This window comes from Strix uralensis, chromosome 1 (assembly GCF_047716275.1).
Source record: "Strix uralensis isolate ZFMK-TIS-50842 chromosome 1, bStrUra1, whole genome shotgun sequence".
Taxonomy (NCBI): Eukaryota; Metazoa; Chordata; class Aves; order Strigiformes; family Strigidae; genus Strix; species Strix uralensis.
Window position 1 is genome coordinate 152,397,983 of NC_133972.1, and position 26,623 is coordinate 152,424,605.

General features: G+C 38.6%; 1 protein-coding gene across 3 annotated transcripts; it reads left to right on the forward strand.

Annotated features, from left to right (window-relative positions):
• The first annotated feature begins 503 nt into the window (after positions 1-503).
• On the forward strand, positions 504-24,939 carry ATP6V1C1 (ATPase H+ transporting V1 subunit C1). Of its 3 annotated transcripts, none has more exons than XM_074885991.1 (13): positions 504-636; positions 5,940-6,125; positions 8,607-8,674; positions 9,805-9,890; positions 10,876-10,970; positions 15,935-16,026; positions 17,123-17,221; positions 18,578-18,646; positions 19,872-19,964; positions 20,053-20,146; positions 20,667-20,764; positions 23,065-23,191; positions 24,345-24,939. In XM_074885991.1, the coding sequence occupies exons 2-13, from the start codon at positions 5,994-5,996 to the stop codon at positions 24,438-24,440; spliced, it is 1,149 nt and encodes a 382-aa protein (XP_074742092.1). In that variant the 5' UTR covers positions 504-636; positions 5,940-5,993; the 3' UTR covers positions 24,441-24,939. The 3 variants fall into 3 exon arrangements, with proteins under 3 accessions (XP_074742092.1, XP_074742100.1, XP_074742111.1); XM_074885999.1 differs by having other exon boundaries at positions 526-636; positions 5,943-6,125; XM_074886010.1 differs by lacking the exon at positions 504-636 and adding an exon at positions 4,406-4,514 and having other exon boundaries at positions 5,943-6,125.
• Positions 24,940-26,623: the final 1,684 nt, after the last annotated feature.

The following is a 26,623-nucleotide window of genomic DNA, read 5'->3' on the forward strand; positions in this document are numbered from 1 at the left end:
TGTGTGTTTTCCAAGAGCCGATCTGAGGAAAATAAGCCTACCACCACAAGAACACACAGGTTTTCAACACTGACTAGCCTTCTCTGCCCTAAGGGCAAAATCACATAAAGCCATCTTAACACCATCTGCTTCCTTGCGGTGAACGAGGCCACTCAGATCCATATGTGGTTTTCCCACAAATTCTCTAATCAAGCCCAGATTTATCAGAAGTGGCCGGAGCCTGCTGTACCCTGAGGCAGCCAGTGCTGACCAGGTCCTGAGGCGGCTAGTGCTCGCTGGAGCCTGCCGGGCCCTGAGGCGCCCGTGGCAGCCGCAGGAAGCTCTGGCGGTGTCCGTGACGGCGGCGGTGCCCGGGCGAGCCCCGGCTGTGGCATGAGGAGGAGCGAGCAGATGACAGCGCCGGGCCCGGCCGGCCCGGGTCTCGAACCCCGGTCCAAACGCACGAGCGCCCCGAGCGGACCTGTCAGTCACTGAGCCCCGCGTCACACCTCCTCCCCCCGCCCCCGCCCCGCCGCTCCGCCGTCTCGTGACAGACGCTGCGGCGGCGTCAGCTGACCGGGCGCCTCACGTGACCTGCTGGCGGGTGTGCGGGTGGCGCGCGGCTGCGGCTGCCGGCGGGGGATGGAGCAGTGACGGGTAAAGGCTGTTGGGAGCCGCCGCCGGCGGGACCCGGGCCCGGGCTGCGGAGAGGCGGGGGCGGAGGGCGAGGGCCTGGGCCGCGCCGCGCCCCGAGCGGCTAGCGCAGCGCTCCGGCCTCCCGCGGCGACGGGCCGCGCTGGGCCTGGCGCGAAGGGCAGCGTCGGCCGGGCCTGGCGGTACCGCGGGGGCCCGCCCGCCGCTGCGTCTCTCAGGGGCTTTGGCAGGCCTCGGCGCCGCTCCGGGGACGACCGGGCGTCGGGGCTGCCCTGCCGCCGCTCTGCCGGCCTCCCGCGCCGGGAGTGAGGTAGCTGCGGTGGGGTTTTTATCTGGTGGAGGGTGAAGTGAAAGCGCGGTGCTGGGAGCGTTGTCGGTGGCTGCCGGGGCAGCTGCTGCCTGCCCGGGTTATGGGCACTGTCATCTAATCCCTGCGATCCAGATCAGCGGCTGTGGGGAGGGTAAAGCCAGCTCCCCCCCCGCCCCGTCTGCCAGCCCCGGATTGCCTCTGCACAAGGCATATGAGCTCTCCGTTGTGAAATCTTCCTGGGTGTAACTCTGGCTTCCTCATTGTGGCCACTTCAGTTTATAAAATGTGGAGGCCAAACGCCAAGAGTCAGAAGTGATTTCTGAGAGTGAGCTTGAAGAAATAACCTCTTGGGGACTTAGTGCTGGATATTGGGAGACTTCTAAGTCACATTGGTAAATTGACCTTTCCCGTTGAGCTAAACAGGAAAGAAAAAACAATTGTTCCCTCCCCATAGCCCTGTTGTTTTTGAAAAATTCAGTGCAGAGTGTCTTAGCTGAGATTTGGTTTTGGCATCATTATATGTTTTTCCAGGTACAACACTGAAACAGCTGTTTAGTGGTTTTATTGCTTAGATTATAGTATAGTACACTGAATGGAAGATTTTTCTTTGGAAATCCATTTTTTCTAATAATATAGAAATGAAGCAGTATAAATTATGGGTTATAATGCAAAAATACATTTTAAATAATATATTGGACTTATTTTGGGCGTTAGAGTAGTCAAGGTTCAAAAATAAGTACTCCAGAGGAGAGCTTCAAGGGATGAAATATTTCAAGCATTTTATGGATGAGTTGACCTTATTTGACTAGCAGAACATCTTGGCAATGTGTTTATGTTACTTTAATCTGTTTGTAACAGCACGTGGAAGACTATTACACTTCAAACTTATGTTGCGGATATGCTTATGAGAAAGTGTCAAGGGAGACTATGGGATGCTGCCCAGTTCTTGAATCTGACATGAGAAAAGTGTGTTCTGATGGATTTCTAATATTAAGCCCTTATAAATAAGAACTTGCTTTCTTCATTAGGACTGAAGATCATGAAGATCGGTCAAAGCACTGCTGGTCTTGCAAGGTTAAATATTTTTTTTTGGAGATACAGATTGTTTGGTTGTTCAGTACTAAAATAATAATGTCGTGACCTGTGAAATTGTAAGTATCAAGGTAGCTAGCTCAGTGCTGTATATAAAGTTGGAATTCCAGAACCTGTTCCTGGAAGTCCTGAACTTTGGTTTAGCATGATGTATAGAGAGATTCTTATATAGAATTTGTTTCTCATTTTCCTGACTTCTTGTTTTTTTCAGTTGTATATCAAACACCTTTTGCTGAAGTTGGCCAGAAGATGCTTACAATGGCATCTCAAAAGTTTCACTCCTTAACAGCTGGCTTTACCCAGATTCATCAGACCATAGTTTCCACTCAGTATCGTAGTATGGTAGAGTACCAAATGGACAATGTTTAGGAAAAAAAAAACACCACCTTGAAAGCGTTAGCTTGATTAACTATACTTGTGCTATATAGTATTGAATGTTTTTAAATGGATAGATTTATGTGTTGTAGACAATTCCATTTATGTATGCGGATATCCATTTATAAATATTTCTTCTCTTAAAAGTGTACATCAAAACCAACTGAAACAGCAAAAATAGCTAACGGTGATTAGGTGAAACTATGTTGTGACAAATTCTACTCAACAGTACGTTACAGAAAAGTGCTGGTCATAGAGGGACATGGTGTGAACAACAGTTCACTTGTCCATTCTTATTGTTTATTCTAGGTTTTATTTGAACACTTGGTATTTCCTGCTTTATTCTGTGGTCGTTATCTTTAAATTTCATGGCTTTCATTCTACAGTGGGTCAGTATGTATTTTTTGGCTGACTAGCATTTGTTTCTGTTTTTCTTACTATTCTGTAGCACTTCTCCTTTCTTCACTTCTTGTTTGTTATTCCCCATAGTTCTGATTTCAAACTCCATCCCCCCTCACACAAGCATACAAACATTTAAAACTCTTCTACCAAGCTTTTTTTCCTTGTATGTATTTGACAATACCTCCATTGAGTAGGTACCTGAAATGGGGAATCGTTTTACTTCCCATGGCTATCAGAAATGGAACAGAGCTTCAGGAAAACCAACCACACAGAAATGGTGAGGGAGGAAAGGGAGAGAAGTCCACTAGCTTAATGATTCCTGGAGCTACAACTGTTCCACCTGTGCCTCTTTGCTTTGAGCAGTAGAAAAGGACCCTGGTTATTCAGTTGAACAATCCATTTTCGCCTCTGATATTAAGGAATCAGGAAGTGCTCTAGTTCATTGGGTTTTAAGCAGGCAAAAAGATTTGTTGCAAGTCTGTCAGGTGTTTGTAAGTTCAGGCTTGTTTATGGTAGACTTGTCATCATATGAAGTCTGTACAGCTGGTCTTTGAAAACTAACTTTAAAAGATTGTAAAACTTACTGAAAACAATTATTCTTTGCAATGGGTCTATTAAAGATTTTCTTTTTCCCTGGGAAAAGATGTTTAGATTTTTTAAAGGTGAACTGGTTTTCCCAATCTGTAATGCAGGGAATGAGACTGTGTCATTGTAAACATGTAACTGTTTCCTTAGATGATATAATCTCTGGAAACTATACATATTCTTTAGGGGCTATTTGTGTTTTATTGGAAAACATGAGAATGCAATGTTCCATCCATCTTACTGAGTAGGAGTCTGGATTTCTACCTTAAGGCTCTTCTGTCTTTTACTTGGATATTTGCATGCTGCTGCTGCCACCACCTAAACTAGTTTATTTATCCAACATTTGTTCCAAAGCCTTTTCTGGTCCTAGTCTAGTCAAATCCAAACAAAAAACAATTTAAAGCTTAAACACTTTGAGTGTGTGTGTGTCAGCTCTAGTGGTGTCTCCCTGTGTGGGTGAAGTTTACTGTAAACTTGTCTGTGTCTTTTATAGGGCCGGAGTTCAGTGAAGTGTAGGAAAACATCATGTGCAGTGCATTTGACGAGTTTGGCATGTGTTAAGGAAGATAATGCATCAAAGTAGTCTGAATAAGAGGAAATTTTGTTCCAAATCATTGATAATTAGTAGACCTCCCATGGAGGCCTGTTATGTGAGATAATTCAGTTGGTGCTTCCCTAAACAAAGAAGCCCTGTAACATGGTGATGACTGATGTTGCTTTAATTTTTCATGATCTCTCCCAATATCAAAATCATCAGTATGGTATGACCAAGGATTGTTACAGTATCTGCTTTGGAGCATGAGGGGTCAGTGGTGCCTGAGGGGCTGTTGGCATGGGTTTCACCCCCTTCTCTGATTCTGCTCTCAGACTTTCCCCCAACAGTCAAGGCCACAGCATGAGGGAGGAAGTAGACCCAGTCTTTCTACCTGTCCTTCTCAGAGATAGGACCCCTTTTCTCACCCATACTATTTCCCGAAGCAAAGAACTCCTTATCCTTTCTCCTTCCAGCCTGCTTTGGCAACTTGCTAGGGGAGAAGAGAGCATAATGCCAGTGAGGAGAGCACAGATAACTTCCAGGTCCTTGACTTTCTGCTGTTGAATAGAACCAGCTGTGCAGGTGCGTGGCCCCAGCACACAGAACTGGGCTGGGTCAGGCCGGACAAGCTTGTGGGGAGTGGGACATGTGTCTGGTCTTGTAAATATTCTGATCTCTCAAATATCTGTACCCGCCTTGGCATTGTCTGTATTTAGGATTATAGCACTGCTGTGCTACTAGCTGGTTATGCAGTGTCAGACATCATGGAGTGTGCAGTATCAAGAGCCTCAATAACTGGATGTTGTCATCTCATGTTATAAACAAGGCCCCGTAACTGAAGGAGGATGGCTGTTATGCCAGTGACAAGGTGTGCTTCATATTAATTTAATGGTTGGTAAACTTTCTTCAGCTGTAAGCTTCCTGAGTAGCTGAACAAAAGAATCAGCTAACAGGCCTTTCTATAGCTCATCTTTAACTTCAACACCCTCAATAACTTGTTGGCTCTAAAATAATTACATAGATGAAGGATCTGTGTGTGTTGTTTTGGGCAAAGTTTGCTACTGTGTATTAATTCTTACAGATACAATATTTGATTCTCAGAAAAAAATACTGAGTGCTGTGGTCTATGCTCATTTTGAAATGTAGGTTAGTCTCTCTCAAAGCTGCTACAGAAGACATTGCAAATATCAAAATTTGACATTTAGATTCTGTCAGTGTATGCTTTGATTTTGTTCTTCACCCCTTTATTAAAAAAATCCAGTAATTCTCAATCAGCTTGTTCTGTTTCCTAGTGATAGAAGAACATATATACTCTTAACTTTTTGAGCTTGTTTGCAAAGTAGCTGAATATAATTTGTATTTAGTGCAAATACTCTTTTGACTAATGCCAGTATGTGTGACGGTATTGAAGGTCTGCAGTGACAACAGAGATACCAAGACTAGGAAGTGTCCTGCTTTTTGTTGAAAGTTTTAGCTGCCAGGAGAACCTTCTTTACTTGAAAGAATAAACTAAAGTTTATCACATTTTCTTAGGCATTTACTCACTTTAAAACACTGTCCTAATCTAAAAAGTTATTGGAAAAGCTATAATGTCAGAGTTAAAATTTGGGATTTATTTTCTCTTACATGTTCAAAAAAAGTTGTTTGTTGTACAGATGCTGAAAAATACATACAGCTGTGAAAATACAATTTGGGTCCTGTTTGATTTATTTTCAGTTAGGTTGCTTATTATCTTTTGTGGAATTGCAGTTGAAAGATGCTAATGTTGCAAACTCAGCCCACTTTAACTTGCAGGATGAGCAGTTTAAAAAGATTTTCCAACGGTGCAGATGTGATTTGGAAAATAAGAAAAATTAAATTTGGAGCCATATGATGATACTCTTGGTAAACTCTCAGTGACTGGAACTGCACTTTAGTAACATGGAATGAGATATTTTTCTTCAGGCAAAGCATTGAATACTGAACTAATGGCAGGTATTTTCTTCCTCCCCCTCACTTCCCTTCTAGTAGCATCTTGCCTCTATCTTCAGAAGCAGAAAGTGTCAAGATAAAGACTCAAAAATGACTGAATTCTGGCTGATTTCTGCTCCTGGGGAAAAAACCTGTCAACAGACATGGGAGAAACTACATGCAGCAACTACAAAAAATAACAATCTTTCTACTAATTCTAAGTTCAATATTCCAGACTTGAAGGTATGTAAGTCCCATGTCATGTCCTAAGAAATATCTTTAGTTTGCATTATCTTTGTTTCTTTAGACTAAAGCTGTAGATGGGGAATACTTGCAGACTTTTTAGAGAGAACAGCTGACTTCTTTTGATGATTATGTGTGGCTCTAAAACATAATTTAGACAACAGTTATCTTTTAGTCTGAAATTCTAAGTTAAAAATTCTTCACTCTTAAAGGTTCAGCAAGCTGCATTCTTTCAAATAATACAGCAGTTTTTCCAGGGATAGTAGTCTTGACTTCGTACTGCTAGCTGGAGAAGAAAATTAGAATAAAAATGGAGACTTGTGATCTGAGTATTCAGATGATACAGTTTCCTTTAATTTTCTTGGTTTTTTGTTTGCTTGCCATTGTTTTGTTGGTTTTTTTTTTAACTTGTGAATTGTCTGTTGCTCCTTTTCTGGCTGAGATGCTGTGAAAAGGCTCAATTTAAAATACAGGGGTTGATCAAATAGCTGCTGCTTTTTCTCTGTCTAGAAGTAATGTTCTTCAGTTGGAGTAGTGGTTGTCTCTATCTGAACATTCCAGTGTGACCTGCCAACATGTGTTGTAGAAAATTGGAAGAAAACTGTTTGAACTGTTACTGTGAGAAGTGAACTGAAACAAAATCTGAAAGCAGTTTGTCTTGGTTTAATACAATTGTCAGGGTGTGGAAAAGTTATGAGCCAGTGTATTCATTAGGAAAAGGTCTATCCTGACACATGAATGTTTCTTGAACAAGAAGAATTTTGAGCTCAGTTTCGCTGAGTGAAAGCTCATTAAAGCATGTCATAATGAAGAGAGAAAAATGCCACCAGTCTCGGTCTACAGAATGGATCAAGTTCAGGTGGCGTGATGCCTTGCTTCTGTCTGCTAAGGAACGGGCCCAGGACACAAAGTGGTTCAGTGTGTCTTTTAAGAGGATCTTCCAACTGCCATAACTTATATTCACATTTAGATTGTCCTGAGTTATTTCAAGAGTATAGTAGTAAAGGTAAGAAGAGGGACTATAATGAATGTCAGTCTCTTCCTAGGAGATCCCTGGACGTGAGTCAGGATGCCTTTCAAACTGTAGGGTGCTTACAACATTTAGAAAAATTATCACTGAAAACTGATGTGGCCCATTAGGCTTATAAATGATTGTTCTTGTTTCTACTCTACTTCCTAAGAGGGGCAAAAGCCGAGTATACTTTTTATACAATGGGAAACAGTCTGGGTTCTTGGACCCGATAAAACTGTTTAAGGAGTGAGATCATGAGATCCTTTAATTAAAACTCATCAAAACAGTGATTTAGTCTCCATTGAACAGCAGCCTTATTGCATATCCTGTGGCTTGTAAGTGACTAGCCAGAACATTAGCTTCCTTATTTTGCATCTAAGTCAGAAGAAGGTGTGGCATGGAGAGCGATTTGGTTGTGATGTTACTTAAGTAATTGTGCTCCTTTCTGCTTTAAGGCTAATGAGAACAGGAATCATGTAAAGTTGAGTGGTCAAATACGTGGGACAAAGATGCTAGACTAAAAATAATAATAGCATCTTGACTAGATGGAAGATTCACTTATGCCTAATAATATTTTAGCTACTAGTTTATATTTCTTGGTGAAATATTAAAGATAAGAGTTTTCATTTTGGAGGTATCTCCTACTTTAATTGAACAGAATGAACAAATATGTAAGGACTGAGAGAACCAAAGAAACACTGCTATTATATGACCTATTTAAAAATAATCACACTTTGGCTGTTTAACTTGAGCATAGTTGTACTGGTTTTATGCTTTTTGATGTCTTAGACCCATTTGAGACTTGTTTACGCAAGAGCTGAACAGGATATTTTACTGTGCTGCAATTTTCATGTTTAAATTATACAGAGTATAAAATGGTGTCATCCCTGGCCCCAGAAGGGTGTGTGTATTGCTCTAGATTATTACATGAAATTAGGGAAGAAAGTGTTTTCCGGAGGAGAAGGGAAGAAAGAGTGAAAGCTTGTAGACAAGCTAGATATTCCATCACTCCAGATGCAGAAAGTCCAGACTTCTGGTCTGACTGCTTCAGTACTCTTGTGTCTTCAAAGTTTTCCATGTTCTGGTTGCCTCCAGCACTGAGATACCTGATTACAGAAATTTCAGATTTGATCTAAAGTAGTAAATCAAATGCTGAAGCAAGTGACTTGTGGGAAATGCAGCCAATTCATAACGTAAAAGTTGTTTTAACATGTTCTGGGTGGCTGGAATACAGGACTGAAACTGAACCAGAGTGAGTTAGATCTGAAACAGTGATACTTTAGGGGTATCTTGAGCAAATGAACTTTCAAGTTGCTGAGCAAATGTGACTGTTAAATCAACAAGTCTGAAATCTTACAGTATTTTATGTAGTTCTGCAAAGCTACCTGATCAGGAGATTTAGTTTTTATTGTTATTTATCTTTCTATGTTTATATGCAATTGCTGAAGCATTTTGATCTTTCCTTCTAGGTTGGCACACTGGATGTTTTGGTTGGTTTGTCAGATGAGCTGGCTAAACTGGATTCGTTTGTGGAGGGGTAACTATCTTTACTAGCATGCAAAATATTGGAATAATGATGTGATGGTTTGAATCCTAATAATACACAGGTTACTTCCAGCTTTTTTTGTTTCATAGTGATCATCTGCTGGCAGTCAGCAAGCTAAGATTTCAGAAAGCGAAGCTGCTCTTTTTCCTAGTATCCGCACTTTAAAAAAACAAAGCCTGAACTTCTTGCAGAATAGTGGGACATTATGCATTGGCAAAGGGTGGTTCTCCCTGTGGTAGTGCTGTGTGCTGCTGGGTCCTAGAGAACTGTTAAGGATTGAGCCTGACAGCTGCAGGAAGTAATGGTGAAATGGAGAAAAACTTTTTTTAGCAAGTTAGAGTAATATTTACAGACTTTGAGAAGGTAACTACATGGTTTCCTAATCCACAGAGATGATTAAACAGCATTAATATTAAAATGCAGAACCTATTAATTTTGAAGAAACTGATGGTCCTTTGAAAGTGATTTTGAGAAAATGTAGCAAAATTTCATATAATCGGAACTTGTGGAGCCATCTTCTGCTTCAAGGAGAGAAGTGTTAAGTAGTTGTTTTTAAATGGAAAAGGAAACTATTTGGATGGCACATGTGAGTAATATTAAACATAGCTTTTTTTTGTGGGGAAGGCAGGTCTTGAGTGTCATATCTCATGAGGGCTTAGGGCTGGGGTTTCTCCACAGCTGTTCTGTTATCTGTAGTGTTTCGTTGTCACGGTTGTCTTGTGTTTAATTTGGATTATTGATGTATTCTACCTCGCTATCTATTTTTAGAGAGGCATTAAGATTTTGAAAGTACCACAGGCTTCAAAAAAAGATTGGCGTATAGTGAGATTACACCTGAAGTCAACCCCTGTTACCTGGAGGCGAGGGAAGTAGCCTCACCTTTTTGACAACTGATGAGGAGCAACATTAGAGAAGGATTTATACAAAGTTCTGGCATGTATTTGACAAGTTGATCTCCTTCTGAGTCCAGTTTATGCTCTTGGAAAGCTTGTATGTAAAGCAATCAACTCTTTCTTCTCTGATCCAATCTCAGGCAATTTCGGATCAGTTTCATAAATGGTATTTCTCAAAATGGCAGCTTTTTTCATTCTTTTTTCATATCTTTATCTTTCATTTTTCAGTGTTGTAAAGAAAGTGGCCCAGTATATGGCTGATGTTCTAGAAGACAGTAAAGATAAAGTTCAGGAAAATCTTCTGGCTAATGGAGGTAAAGTGTTAACCATGATATACACACCCTGAAAGTGTAGGAGGGAAGGCAGTGATCCTGAAACATACTGCATGTTGCTTCTCTATATGACATTCTGAAAGCCTAGTTTAGGCATGGAAGTACTCTTTTCCATGAGTCACTTGCCCTGAAACAAATTATAGGATCCGGAATGGCAAGAAATTAGATCTACATGTTAAATACTTACAGAAGCCTTTTGATCCTTTAGGGCTGTATTTTGTCATCACTGGTCTCTGGTGGAACATAAAAATTACTGTTACTGATCACTGTAAACATTTTTTGTATTAGTCTGTCATCTGAATAGGTATGATTTTATGTAAGCTATGCTGGAATACTCAGTTCACAAATTGTGATAGAATGTCTTTATAAGACTGGTTGTCTCATGGAAATATTTGTCCATTTTATTATAGTAAAGAGTTACACTGGTCTCTAAATCCATATTTTATTTTCAAAGCCATTTCATGAAACTTAACACAGCTTATATTGATGCAAGAGAGGCTGCTGCGAGTGGATTAACAAGTGCAGCAGTCCTAATTAACACAGTTATTCTTAGATAGGGGCTTGGACTAGTCTCTCTCACAGATAGCTTTACAAAGCTGTTGCTTCAGGTGAGCCACATAATCTTTGCCTTCTTTTTTTTCGTTTGTAACCCTCCCTTCTCCCATCCAGTTTTCACACAAAACAAAATATAGTTGGTCTTCTCTGTACTTCTCCAGCCATCATTAACTTAGTAATAAATCTCATTTATGGTCTGCAGAGGTGAGGAAACCAATATCTTAAGGCAGACATCATAAATAACTTAAAACTTGATTGTTACTTTGAAATTTCTTAAGCAACAGGGTCCACACATGTGAAGGTACACCAACAGTCTGTTACAGTACTCTTCTGTTACAGCAATCCTACATGGAATATAATACATCAGTCTTTTTATTGTCTCTCTTAACAAAGTTGTTCTTTAATATTTTAGTTGACTTGGTCACCTATATAACAAGGTTCCAGTGGGATATGGCCAAATACCCAATCAAACAATCCTTGAAGAATATTTCAGAAATTATTGCAAAGGTAAGGTAATTTGTTTTAAAAAACTTTCCTATTTGAACTTGTGATATTTCTGCACAAAACTTGGTACTCAAAGCTATTTGTCTATTTTTGTTAGCCTCATGTAACTTTGATAACAATAGTTGTGAACCTGGTAGCAGTGTCTATGTTTGAGTAACCAATGCAGTGTATTAGGATGGGGATAGGATTTGGGAGTGCTCCCTGAAGACCATCATGTTGTCTTTCCTGATTTTTGTTTCCTAAGATCACAAGTCAACAAATAAATAGCTAGCAAATAATGGCACTTAGGTTTAAATTTTGCTGTACTGGCATGCCATTTGTCTGATGTTCTCAAACTTTGTGGGCTTTTAGCAGTGAACCAGGGAATGAACTTACTTTGTGAAAGCTATAGCACTCAGTTGTGAGGGGAAAAACAAGCCTTCAATGTTAGATATAAGGAAAGCTCATTTGAATATTGTCATGGGTTTTCCCCCTGTCTTTACCTTGGTAAAGTTTTTTGCGCTTTTGGGGATTTCCTTTGGTTTGTACTTGCTGTGAGCACAGATAGGGGTCCTCAGCAGTGACTCACTGTATTCAGTGAAAAAGTTCTCTGTAAGCTACCCTTGCTTTAGTATCTTCACAGCTTTTTCAGTTTTGTTTTCTGCTTTCTGTAATCTGCAAACTGGCTCTTGGAATTATCTGTGTCAATAAAACACATGAGAAAAAAGAAGCAGCTGCTCTGGGTACCTATAGAGATAGTCCTTGGTGATGTATATGTGGGTATGGGGGTAAATGCTGGCAGACTCGTGCTTTGCTAATACTGCAGATTTTCTAGATGCTAGTTTCTTTCTGAAACTTAATTTAAAATTTTTGTAGAGATTACAAAATCTTAATATATGGTACATAGCTGTCTGAGAATGCAACTAACACTTTCAGTTTGGTATTTTCTTTGGGGCTATCACTGCATCTTCAATCTACTCCACAAATTACATTCAGTAACTATCCCTGGAAAACATCTGCAATGTGGAGTTTTGCTGGAGGAAGACTGACTGTCATATGACTCTTAAGATTTACACATCAAAAATATCCCACAGATACAAAATAATAATCTTAGTATCTGACACTACTTAAGTATATAAGCCTTTGCTTCTTCAGAAGAAGGTATCAGAATGAAGCATTCAGCTGTTTACAAATGCTACTCACCAGGTATAGGCATGAAGTTTAGGTTGGGAGAAGAGGAACTTGGTGGGGAAAGAGGGATAGAGAGAACATAAGACAGGGTGAAGTGGTTTCTACAAGTCTTATCAGGGAAGTGGTTCTTGAAAAAGTTCCTTTCCTTTGGTTTGGCCTTAGATTAGGAGTGAACAATCCTGAATTAAAAAGGGGAAAAAAGTCTTCAACCATGTTTTGTCTCATTTTTGGAACTTACTGTTGCCATAGTATAAAACTTGGTTTTATACCAATTAAGTTTGCTGAAAAAGCAACAAAGAACATGGAGGGATATGCCCTTCATTGAAGTATTATCAAGGATTCAGTGCATGTTATCCTGTGTCCAGGAGTTTGCTAAATAAATTATCTGCTTGCAGCAAAGTTGTGCTCCAGAACCTGAACTTCAAATAACTGGCTTGAATTCTTCATCTAATTTAGGGACCTCATTGAGTTACTAGACTGGATACTAAGAGCAGAGAAACAGGTCTGCTGGAGTTCAGCCTGAATCATCCTGTTGCGGGTTTCCATTTCTCTGCATGTTTACCTGTACCTGTCTTCTATAGGAACAGCTTCAGGGACACCTGTGTCATAAATCTAATTTAAAGTTGTTTGAAAGATGTTTTCAATTGTGAGCCACAGATGTGTGTCTGTAAAGTGGAGAAGAGAAGGAAGATGACTGAAATTGCCTTATGTTCTTTTAGAAGTGATACCTGGGAAATAATGTCACAGGAATTGAAGCAATTTTGTCCCAAGGCAAAGAGTCCCGATGTAGTCAAAATCTTCATTTTGGCATGTGATAAACATGAAGATACAGGAAAATTGATAGAGCTATATTAATTAATCTGTAAAGCCTCTTGACATGTTGATGTTAAAATAACTTGAAAAGCTTGTGAAATCATGAAATACTACTTTTCCTGTATGGTTTTATATTTTCCTCACTCACTGTAGCAGCCGATTCTGATGTCTGCCAAAATAAGAGTAATGGCAACTGCAGTGGGGAGTTTGTCAGTTGAGGAAAAATTGTAGCGGTGTTGGAAACATTTAAAGTAAAAGGAAATCTACTGAAACTATCAGTCAAGATTTTCAGCTTTTAACTTTGAGAAGTATTATGAACCCCGGTGTCAATAATGAAGACTTCAAAGACGGTATCTGTGCTTGTGAGAGCTGTCACTTAATCTAGTCATTCTTTGTATTTAAAATTATGATTGTAAGACTGTCATGCAAGGAGACAACCTCAATAGCCTTAGGGCCAGAGTTCAACATTTTCAGCAACCCAGGTGTCTACTGAAGTACAACAGCTCAGTTGTATAGTTACAAGAAGACACTTCTGTATTGCTAACAACTATGTAAGTGCTTTAAATATCTGGGTTGTGCCATGTGTAGAAATGGGCCCACTATGTTAGTTTGATGCTTTCTTTAGCAATATCATGAGTCTGCCTCATTTTGCAATGACATTTATGAGTCATTCACTAATTCTACTACCAAATGGAAGTTTGTATTGTTGCTTTATTTGTCAATTTTACACAAATATATTTTCAAGAGCTCTGCTGTGACATTGAGGTTTGTGGTTCTGCATTCTCTTAACATTTTAATAGGAAGCAAAGCTGATTCTTACAGTAAGTGCAGCAGTAACAGACTTCTAAGCAGTCATCTTTTAAAAGGCTACTGACTTTACAAATGAGAGCAATTAGAATATTGACAATTAAGAAATTATGAATGGAACTGTTTTGTAAAGGCAGTGTTTGGTATCAACGGTTTTTGCTTTTTGTCTCTGAACAATGCATAGTTAGACTGTTGTTGAAAGTTTTGATCCTTGGAAAAGGTGAAAGGGAAGGTTGTCAGTCTGGGAAAAAGTCCAAATGCACAAAGGTACTAACTAGTTTCTGATTGCTTTTTCCCCTAATGCTGTATAAAAAAAAAAGTGTTAGTGCCATTTCTTGTAGTATAAAAAAGTTTTCATGAAGATGTGCACTTTGTGATGCCCACTGCAATGTTCCACATGCTTTGCTATCAGTTTAAGAATTTAAATAACTTTACTCATCTGTTTAAAAAGTAAATTGTCTTATTTTCAGAATATTTTGTTTAAAGCATTGCTGTATCTGTAAAGGTGCAAGCTGTTAACATGTTACCAAGTGACCATTCTGGCAGTTTCAAGCTTTTAATGACCTTCCTGCTACAGACAAGTGAATTTATGTGTTACCATAAACAAGGTCACTATATAACTAAGTAACTTTGCTTTTAAGAGGGATTTATTTTGTGGAAATAAAAGAGTATCTGGATCCCTAAGCTGAAGTGTTGTATGCAAACAAAATGTTCTGCCAACAGTCTAAGTCCAAATAAAGGGAGAGTCCCTTGACTGTGTTCAGATACTTGTCCCTGGGAAATTTTATATGTTTGTGCCTACATACCATAGCGAGGAAGCAGTGAAGGAGGGAGTAGGCAGCATTCAATGCCAGACCAATACTATACCATGTTCTTTCAGTTGCCCAACGGTTACAAAATATATTGATTTTAAAATCTTTATATAGCGTACATGCTGATAGGAATATGATTGGATGTTTAAGACCAACTAATTGCTTAATTTGTTTTGTGTTATTCCCCTTGCTGCCAAGTTACCTAGCTGGGCATGAAGCATTTCTGGTACTCATTCTAATTAATCTTGGAGTGTGGATTTGAGAAAGATGGCTTGCTTGAGCAGCAATGGGAAGCTGAATGTGAGAGTCAGTCTAAACAGTAAAATGGTTGGAACTTTGTTATGAAAGTTTGAAAGATGATTGAAGGCTGCCAGTGACATTAAATGTAGAATGCTGCCTTTGCTTGATTTGACAGATACATTTATTGTCTGAGATAACCAGTATTTCAGACTTGAATCCAACTTATCTGTCTACCCTGGAACTTACCCTGTGCAACTTCAGACATTTCAGAATACATATGTTTTTACTAAATGAAGAAATTCTCTATAAAACAGATCTTTCTTTATAGTTGTAAGCCACTGCCAATGTAAAACAGCAGCATAAAAGATGTCTTTGTGAAGAGAGATGGTGATACAATTTATTGTATATTCCTTTGCAAACATACAGAATGGGAAATAGCTCTGTTTGGGAGGAAAAAAAGGTATAAAATAATTGTGACAATATTTAGAACTGAAAATAGTAACAGCCATTTAGAATCAGGCAGATGGTGCATTTAGTTGATATTCTGTCTTTAAGTGACCAAGGGTGTTTGTCTCAAGGAGAGGTGCAAATTGCAGTAGGCAAATACAGTGCAACAGAGTCTCTTCTTAAGTTGTAGATAATGTAAAGCATTAAGGCTTTGAGTTCCTGAATTGAATTCTTGATTTGCTACTTGTAAAATTGTGCCATCATTCTTGTCACTGAAACTCTAATGAGGGGAAACTATAATGAGAAGTGAGATAACAGCTGTGTTCACAAGTGTACTTGTATCACAGTAGAAAGGTAAACTTCAGATGATCTCTCCTGTCAGCTGAGATGTGGAAGGTGGTAGCCTCAAGGTGGTAGAGTAATTGATCAGCTGGATGTAGCAGCATGTCCAGTTGATACCAGAAGATGTGTAACTTTTATTATTGGCTGATTTTCCTTTAAAGGAATTTTAACTTGGAGTTTTCTGAGTCGAGTGAAGTTTGTCAAGCACTAGAGAAATAAACATTTTTAACTTGCTATTTTTCATTAAGTTCTTGACAGATTTAAGCTTTGAAATTGAGAAATCACTTAAACTATTCTAGTTCTTTAGACACTGTTCCTTTTCTTTATATCTTTAAGGGAGTAAACCAGATTGACAATGATCTGAAAGCAAGAGCCTCAGCATACAATAATCTGAAAGGGAACCTTCAGAATTTGGAAAGAAAGAATGCGTAAGTCACATTGTTGCTAATGTAGCACAGGAAAGTTACCTAACTATGAAAACTTAGTAGTGTGCAAAGAGGTACAGGCTCTCAGCTTAATGTATTTTTGAGGTGTTTATCAATCTTGAATAACCGCTGTTATAAAAGAACATTTATTAGCAGCTGACTTGCTGGTAGTAGCTCACTTGATTGATAACCAATTATGAAATGCACAAAACCATGTACAAGTAGTATAAATTGCTGGAGCTTTTGAGAGAAGCTTGCTGTTAAAGTGGTGTGTAACAGTGCTACTTAAGTGTCTGTCTAAACAAGGACATCTTTCCTTGCACTCCAATTTATGCTTTAAGCATATTAATATTACTGGCTTTCTTCCCTCAAAATTAAGGAGCAGAGACACAACTGTTGCATACATGCAAATAATAAATTAAACAAGGACTTCATGCTGTCTTGTCTTGTACATGTGATGATTATTTGAAATACAGTTGAGGTACAGTGGTTATTCTGTGCAAATATGGTTGATTAATTTGACCCAACCCTACTATTACAGTTAATGGTACAAGCCTGCTGGCTGATTCAGAACCATGGGTCATACGAATGACAGCTATTTTATGAATGAGCCTTGAGTTCCATCATAAGTCATGGCAATTTGTCAGCTAAACCCCATTAAATCTGTGTATGTTCTTAGTCTTTTGTGAATATGGGGCAATATGCTGCTTTAAATTTTTCTTGAGGTTCTGTATGCAGGTCATACTAGGTTAGTTATAACTCTGAGGCTCCATATACTAGGCTTCACAATTAATGGTTTTAATGGTTCTTGTGTTTTTGAATCACTTTTTAAAAAGAGAACTTGGTTTCTTAAGTGCATGAGGTATTTGGAATATGGAAATGACACACAGCAGTGGAGCTATTGATAAAAAACTTTCAGTGACTTCAGACAGTAAGATATAAAATGCACATAAGAACATTTTGTTTGCTCTGCTAATAGTGAATGTTTAAGTAAAATTTATTTTTGAGAATGCTATGCTATCAGGCACTGGAAACTGTTGTCCAGATGAATTAAATTCTTAAACATGTATTTATTCTGTCTGTTTTTATTTCTCTGCAGGGGAAGCTTGCTAACCAGAAGTCTTGCTGATATCGTAAAGAAAGAGGACTTTGTACTTGATTCAGAATATTTGGTCACGTTATTAGTGATTGTACCAAAGTAAGTTTGTTTGTCCTAAAAGCAGAATAAAATAAGAAATTTAAATCAAATAATTGATCCCACAACCCTATAATACTGTAGGAAAGGACATGTGAGTTGGAGGTTTTCCTGAATGAACTAACACAGCCTTTTGGATGCTTAGTAGAGGCAGATGAGCCTGTGTACCTGTATTTCGTTGTTCATGAGAACTCATTATAAGGAATGCTGAGTGCTCATGAATTTCTTAAATAAACTGGAGATTAGACTTATGTCTCTAATATTAGCCATGGCTAGTCATGTTGAAGAAGGTATCCTTATGAAAATAAGTACTCAGTAAAAACATGACTTGTCTTATATTAGAAGTCTTAATGATTGAATTATCCTGGTTAGGACTATTCTGGCTTTCACCACTTATTGAGCAAAGTGAACTCTTTAGTTCTTTGTTCTGCAGTCTTTTTCAGATTGTCAGAATGCTGTTTTTTTACTTATCTAAGTCTCAACCAATGGAACACTGCTTATGTCATGTCAAAGGTTTGCGGGGAACAGGTTGTTCCTGCCTTAAATGTTTAAACAACAACAAAACCCACCTTTTCCCCTGGCCAAGGAAAGTGGTGATACAGATGTCGTTATGACTCCTGTGAAATGACAAAATGACATTAGACCGTCTTTCTGGATTTGGGAACAGAGAGAGCTTCTAACCTGTAAAGATAGCCAGTAGGCTGATTATCACATGAAGCAGTAGTCTCTGTCACATGTGAAAACTCTGGTGAAGGCAAAAGAGTTTTGCAGTGGCTTTAGCAGAAAATAGGTGGTTAGTACATCTCAACTGTTATTTTTCTTTTACTTTTGACTTGGTTTTGGTGTTGAACAGTGGAACCTCTTCACCATCAACTACAGAAAGGCAGGGCTTCCAAAATTCTCAGTGGTCCTTCAGGCAAGTGCAGGACTCTGGGGAACACATTTGTAATTGTGCAAGAAGTATTTCTATTAGTAACTCGTAAGAGCAGAGTTACATAAGGAGTTTCTGATAAACCTTGACAGTTAAGTCCATTTAGTCCCCTGAGATCTTTAAGTAAAGATGACTAATTTAATTTCATAGTTCTTTGATTTAGAAAATTTTACATTTGTAAACTTACAGGAAGACTGAAGATAAAGTATGTTACTTTTGCTACCATTATAATTTATTTAGCAATAATCTTAAAAACAGCATGAGGAGGACTGTGCCTGATGTCTTCTGTATTTCTGACAACCTACACCTGGGTTGGAAGATGTGATGATTAAATGTTTTTAACATTTTTTTAGTAAAAACTTTATCCATTAGTCTGAGGTTTCTTACTACAGTACTAAAAGTCTAACCATAACCTGTGTATTCCCTAGGTTAAATTATAATGACTGGGTTAAGCAGTATGAAACACTAGCAGAGATGGTTGTACCACGTTCCAGCAAGTAAGTTGTTAAATGCTAAGTCTCATATTTGAATGGCTATATTTTGTAAGTGTTTATCTGTAGTGACTTTGAATTTTAAAGATTGGTCAAAAACTTGCCAAAATGTCTAGCTTTATAGATTTACCTGATCAAGCTTGATTATGTTGCAGTTGAGGAAAAATTCAAAGGATTTGTAATTCTAGGGTTAATGAAGTTATCAAACTAACTTATATAGAAAGAGTAAAAGAATTGAAAAGTTAATCTAGTTCAGATCAGGCACATTCAGCTTCAAGCTAGTGCATGGTAAGGTTTAGCAACAAATACTAGCTGCTAGAATGTAAGCTTTATGCCTGTATTCAGAGGACTTGAAACAAATTACAATACTCTTTGAAAGCTGCTAAAGAATGAAGAATGAAAGTGTAGATGGTTTTGTTGTGCACAAAAAAAAGTAACTTGTCTCTTCTGGGCTAACAAAGGTCCTCAGTACCAAGCTGGTGCTTGGTATCTGTGATGGGTAAGACTGAGGCCAGGATTTGATAATGCTGTTAAGCCACTTTATTTTCAATGTGGTTACAAGATTGCTAAAGTCAACTTATATAGCTCAAAGCATCGCTGTGTTGTTAATTTTAACTGACAGTGAGGTTTTGATCAGACAGATCTGATACTGCCAACTCTATGCCAGTTATAAAATTTGAACTTGCTCTAGCTAACTTGACATTTGAGTTGGATCAACTTAAGCCTAGTGGGACATCTGCTAATGATTCTTATTTAATTATTGGGAAACCATGATCTAGGGATAGCTTGAGAGGTCGCTTATTAAACTATCGGATAATGCTTGTATTAAAGACAGTATGACAAATCTCTTCAAGATTTTTTTTCTTCCCCTAAGGTGAAGTCTCAAAATAAGCAGTATTGTCTTGAACTATAAAACAGTAAATCTAAGGGTCATCTTTATGGCTTAAGAAACACTTTTTCTTACCAACTTATGTCTTTTTAATTTGTGTCCTTTTCTGTTTTAAATCCATTTCCTTTTTCTTCAAAACACGCATTTCTAAGATGCATTTTTCTAACATGCATTTCTTTTTCTGTAAAATTATCTTAACTTGAACAAATATCCAGACATGTATGAAGTGTGTCCGAGTGATGAAGTCTCTGAATGTGAAATGGAAACTGCCATCCTTCATGAAGGTGTGGTGACTTGAAACTCCGAGACTTATTTTTCTGAGACTTTTTTTTTCCTGTGCAGTGTACTCTTTGAGGATCAAGATAGTTACCTTTGTAACGTCACCTTGTTCAGGAAGGCAGTGGATGACTTCAAGCATAAAGCCAGAGAATATAAGTAAGACTTATTCTCTGTATGTTCTGTCTCTCATCCTTTGAAGGATCTCTAGATAGTCACTTTTGCTTGTATTCACTTCCAAATGCAGATTTATGGTCCGTGACTTCCAGTATAATGAAGAAGAGATGAAAGCGGATAAAGAAGAAATGAATAGACTGTCAACTGACAAGAAGAAACAGTTTGTAAGTCTGTATAAACTAGTCATTATAGAAACATGAGACATCTAAGACTTCTTATTGCTACATAACAATTTAATGAACTTGTGATTCTGAGAAAGCATTGCAAGAATGACATGATGTAGTCAACTTGCCACCCAGTCTACTCAGGGATAATTGAGTTTCCTGTAGCCCAGATGCTCCTCACTGCATTGAACCATGTGCTGATAGTGCAGCTGATAATATATGAAGTTTGAAAATGGACGAGTGTTTGAATGAAATAATCACATATTACTACAATGGTCCTTATTATAGTTAACCCACAGCAGCTGAGATGGTGTACTGAAGAGACAATGGAAGTCTCATTAGATTTCTCTTTACCTAGTATCAAAACACCCTTGAGCCATTATGTCTGTAGTGAACTCTGTCTTTAAGTTGTCTTTATTATCATGGTACAGATACTGAGTATCTGCTCAAACATGCTGACGGGCTGAATCTTTTTCTGAAGTTTGAATAGCATAATTTTTTTTTCTCTTCCCTTTCACAGGGGCCTCTAGTTCGGTGGCTGAAAGTTAATTTCAGTGAAGCTTTCATTGCATGGATTCATGTGAAAGCGCTACGAGTTTTTGTTGAATCTGTTTTAAGGTAATGAGGCAGACCTGAATAGTGCTTTTCTTCCTAGACTTTGTAAGAATTTACATCTAGCTTGGGTTTACCAAACTGAGGTGTGTCAATGCCACTCATCTGGGAAGAAGGAAACAAGTAGAGCAGTAAGAATAGCTGATGTCAGTAGCTCTTGTTGCCAGTTGTGGAATATTTGAATCATAGAAAGGTTTGGGTTGGAAGGGACCTTAAAGGTCATCTAGTTCCATCCCCCCTGCCATGGGCAGGGACACCTTCCACTAGACCAGGTTGCTCAAAGCCCCGTCCAAACTGGCCTTGAACATTTCCAGGGAGGGGGCAGCCACAGCTTCTCTGGGCAACCTGTCCCAGTGTCTCACCCCCCTCATCGTAAAGAATTTCTTCCTTTATATCTAATCTAAATCAACCCTGTTTCGGTTTAAAACCATTATCTCTTGTTCTATCACTACACTCCCTGATAAAGAGTCCCTCCCCATCTTTCCTGTAGGCCCCCTTTAAGTACTGGAAGGCTGCTATAAGGTCTCCCCAGAGCCTTCTCTTCCCCAGGCTGAACAACCCCAACTCTCTCAGCCTGTCCTCGTAAGGGAGGTGCTCCAGACCTCTGATCATTTTTGTGGCCTCTGGACTCGCTCGAGCAGGTCCATGTCCTTCTTACGTTGGGCCCCCCAGAGCTGGACGCAGTACTGCAGGTCTCGTGAGAGCAGAGTAGAGGGGGAGAACCACCTCCCTCGACCTGCTGGCCACACTTCTCTTGATGCAGCCCAGGATATGGTTGGCTTTCTGGGCTGTGAGTGCTGGCTTATAGTCTGTTTTCCATCCACCAATACCCTCAAGTCCTTCTTCCTAGGGCTGCTCTCAATCCACTCATTGTCCAGCCTCTATTTGTGTTTGGGATTGCCCTGACCCCTGTGCAGGACCTTGCACTTGGCCTTGTTGAACTTCCTGATGTTCACAGGGACCCACCTCTCGAGCCTGTCCAGGTCCCTCTAGATGGCACATCCCTTCCCTCCAGTGTGTCGACCGCACCACACAGCTTGGTGTCATTGGCAAACTTGCTGAGGGTGCACTCGATCCCACTGTCCATGTCGCCAGCAAAGATGTTAAACAGCGCCAGTCCCTATACCAACCCCTGAGGAACGCCACTTGGACATCGAGCTGTTGACCACAACTAGAGTGTGACCATCCAGCCAATTCCTTATCCACCAAGTGGTCCGTCTGTCAAATCCATGTCTCTCCAATTTAGAGACAAGGATGTTGTGTGGGACAGTGTCAAATACTTTGCACAAGCTGAGGTAGATAATTGTGTATCTTGCCCCTTGAGCAGTCTTTCCACCAGTGCTTTAGGAATTACAGGTACTCTGTAAGTTGCAGCAAGGCATTTTTGCTGATTCTTACCTTGCTTTATGAGCTGCTTGTAAAAAGAGCTTACTATATCTTCTGTTTAAGTGGGAAATGTGAATAGTTCAGAATAAAAAGTATTCAGTCTTTGAGTAATATAACTTGACATCTTGAAATGTATGCTTTTTCTTTAAAACATGCCTTCCTAAGAATTTTGTAATCTAAACTTTCAGTATGAAACTGCAATATTCTAACTATAACATTTCTCTGCTTTTCTCTTCATACCTGTCCAAAAGTATAGTTACTAAGTTGACTTAAGAACAGCTGTAGTTGTTCCTCAGAAGGAAGGACCTGGATTTTTTGAGTTGAAAGGGTTTCTGCCCTAGTCAGAAAACGGAAAGTATTTTTTTAGCCTTTTTGGTAAGTTATCATAAAGGAGACAACCAGAGGAGAAGAATTTTTAAAAATCACATTAAATTGCATTCTAATCTGTTTCATAGCTGCTATGAGCTTATTTTGAAGACAAACTTGAGTAAGGAAATAAGCTGTACTTGATTTGAATATTGGCAAGTATTTCCACACACCTAGAAAGCAGAATTAAGTAGAGACTAGATTCTCCACCTAGTGGCATAAGCAAAGTCTTGCAAGTAAATTAATGGGAATGTTCAAAACTTTGTCTGAAACTTCAGGTAACTTTGAGAAGTGTGCTAAGTAGTCAAGGTTTTAAAAATATTTTAAAAGCATTTAGACTTCTGTTTTGTTGTCTTTAACTTGAAGAAGGAAGTTCTGCTTTACTAATACCTTATGAATTGTAGAAACAGAATGGGCTTGCGAAAATTAAAATGAGCAGAATTTCCTCTTCAGCAATAGGGTTCTTCCTCAAAATAAAATAAAATAATTCTGCTTTGAAAGATAAAAGAAGGCTTTTTTCAGCATTTTCTTAGTTTTCTGCTTGACTTCCTCAGGTATGGTTTGCCAGTTAACTTCCAGGCAATGCTGCTTCAGCCTAATAAGAAAACAATGAAGAAACTGCGGGAAGTTTTGTATGACTTATACAAACACCTTGACAGCAGTGCAGCAGCTATCATTGATGTAAGTATTTTTGTAACTGCTACTTCCCTTCAATGTTAGGTTTACTCTGCTTAACCAAAAAGTCTATTGGCTTTATTAAAAAGCTGTACCGCTCTATATTCTCATTTTCTCACAGTACAAAAAATTATGTCTCTTTATAAAAATGCCACTTCTATTTTACATTTTTGCAAAGCAGATGGTATTTAAAGTTGCAACCAATGCATCTTACAAGCTGTCTGATATAAAGTCTCAAGTAATTTCTTCTTACTGCATTCCTTCCTACTACTGATAGAAAGATATCTTATAGGCTGCAGACATATCCTCAAAGAATTCAAACAAAGTCAACTTTGATCTGAAACTAGGCTTAAGGAACTTGAACATGCTTCATATCTTTTGAGCCCAGAAGGAATACATAATTTGTCCACAGTCTACAGTAACAATGGCCTTAATACTGAAGCAACTTTTTTTTTTGGTTGCATCCCTGCCTTTGTTTTTAAATTAACATAGTTGTCCTTCTCTGCTGAAGGAGGCTGAATTGATGTCAAGATGGAGTCATCCTTTCCATCTGTAGAGGTCTCGTTTTCATGTTTAAAATTGGTTTCGTGTGAGGCTTATTCTACTAATTTGTATTGAAAAGCAATGCTTTTCATAGTTAACAATTAACTAAAGATAGGCCTCACAATGAGTTTAGCTGAATTTAGAAAGAATAAAAATAATCTTTAATTTTATATTTAATGTAATGTTTTCCCAAAGTATTTTCAGGACTTTCTGGGGAAAGGGGATGTGGGCCAGTTAAGGTGAGAATTAAAGATGCTGGACTTAATGTAACTTCTTGGATCATTCAGCACCCTGTAACATTCTTTTCATATGCTGTCTGTTTAGTAGTAGTAAAATGTAATTGCAGTACTTTTCCTTCCATTCAGCAGCAGGGTGTTTACTATAGCAACATATGTGGATTATTGATACAAAACTGCTTAGATTTTGAAAAAGCATTTGTATTTAATTTTGAAAAATACTGTTATTTATCAAAGTTCTAACTTTGTGCTTAAACAGTCACTTGAATGTGAAAATTTAAGCTTGGCCTATTTTCTTTTAAAACATACAAATGTTTCATCTACTTCTGAATAGGAGTTTGAATTGTAAGAGTATAACTGTTTCAAAACTTTATTTGCAGGCAACTATGGATATTCCAGGCTTAAACCTCAGTCAGCAGGAGTACTACCCATATGTGTACTACAAGATCGATTGTAATTTGCTGGAATTCAAGTAAAAGTTCCCTAACATGACAATCTTCTCAGTGTTGGTGTAAACAAACAGAAGTGAGGTTGAAGTACAGTAATACTTTTAACATTCTACTAATCTTATGCTTGCTTCTTATGTTAGGTGAATTTAACACACAGTGGTCCATCTCTAGACATTTTCTCTTTAATCTGCTTTTAATCAATTATGTCTGTAAATGTATATTGAGAGAATTGAAGTATTTATAAACAGAGTGATTTATTTAAGGAAAAGCTCATTCCTCTTTCGTATGGTGGTCTGTGTTAATTCCATTTACCATTGTTTATAAAAAAATGTTTACAGAAGAATAGTGTAAATGTTCATGGCCATTTTGTTCATTTGATTTAGTAGATACAATTGTGTTAACGTTGTTGAACTGTGATGTAAAGTATGTAAAATTGGTATGAAATTGTGTTTTCTGAATGGTTTAAAATTACAATTTAAGCACTGTAAACACAGGAAAAAATAAACAAACCTGTGCAAATGTGTCACTTTCTTGTACCACATATAACTGTAAATATCCGTGTCTACACTGAAGCAATGTATTAAGTCTTAAAACTGATGCTACATCCTGCATGCAGTGGTACAGAAATGCAATTGACTTCAGCACAAATACTTTTAAGAGATGCGGGTATGTCTTTTCCTTTGTGAAGAAATGCTCAAGTATGTTGTTTGGCCACCAAACCTATGTATGAATGTTCTTCGTGTTTATATCTTTGTGAATCTAAAAAAAAATGAGATGATTGTTGGGAAGATAGGAGTAACCTGGAATGCTAACAAGCTAGGCTGACTTGGGATTTCTTGATAATTCTTTGTTCTTTTCAATCAGTTGAATCTTGGGCCTACTTTATGGCTTTGAATACTGTACTATAAGATGCTCACTTTTTTTTTTTGGCAGCATCCTTTCTACCATATAGGGACTATGACAGCTTCCTTTTCATGTGTATAGAGGGATTGTTTATTTCAGTAGCAGTTATCACAGCTATTACAAGTATTCTACGTATTCCAGTTGCTAAATAAGCAGTAAAAACTCCAGTACCTTTTAAAACTGACTTGAATTAAGACTTGAAGTACTGTGACCACTGGATTTTTTTTCTAATTTGGTCCCTAACTGAAAATACCAATACTGTGAATCTAAGCAGTAAAGAGCTTTCAGCTATAGAAAATCTAACCATGGACCAGAGGCGCTTTTGATGAACTTGCTATCTTTGATAAGCCAACATTGAGATCTCCAATTATTAAAAGGGCAGGCTAGCTTTTGAGTGCAAGGGTTGCATCTAGCTACTGATAATGAAAGGGGGGGTTGAAGTCTACAAAAAAAAACTTACTGTATAAAATCACAGTTGTTGTTCTTACTATTTTTTTATAGGTAAAATGGGAAAGAGTGAGATCAAGTGTTCAGCTGTGTTCACGCTTCCTTACAGAAGATAACAGCTGCTTACTGTGTTGACCAGGTTAAAGTGTGTGAGCAAGTGGAAGTGGTTTTCCCCTTTACCACCCAGCTACGCCCCTTCCACTGACTTTTGTAATTACTACGTACAAAGATTAATCATCCTGGTTCTGAGCCCATTGTAACAGAGATAAACTACTTAGGGGTAAAGAGGTTGGTTTTGGTCCACTGGAAGCATGTAATCCTGCTTTCCTGTTCACAGAAGGAATCAGGCTAAACTGCTCTCTCTACATCTTAGTTTCCTTTTGATTTTGTTTTCAAACCCTACAAACAAGTGCAGTATAAAGGTCTAGAATTACAGTAAGTACTGTACAAACTCCTTTGCTATGTACTTTGTCCTCTTCAAGGGACCTAGTGCCTGCTACATCAGCACTAGAGTCTTTTCCAATGAACAGAAGCAAGAGGTAGCTGGACAATAGAATGACATCACCACCTGAGGTGAGGGAAGCAGTCACTGTGCAAGAGGAATGTGATATGCTTGATAAATGGGCTGACAGGCACTGCATGAACTTCAGCAGAGAACTGCGAAGTCCAGTGCCTGGGGAGGAATAGCCCTTGTGCACTAGTACGGGCTGGGGGCTGACTAGCCAGGAAGCGTCTCTACAGAAAAGGACCTGGGACTGCTTGTAGAAAACAAGTTGCACTTGGGGCAAAGGCCAACCATCTCCTAGGGTGTTGTTAGTAAGTAGGTAGCCATCCTTCCCCAATATCTGGCACTTGTGAGG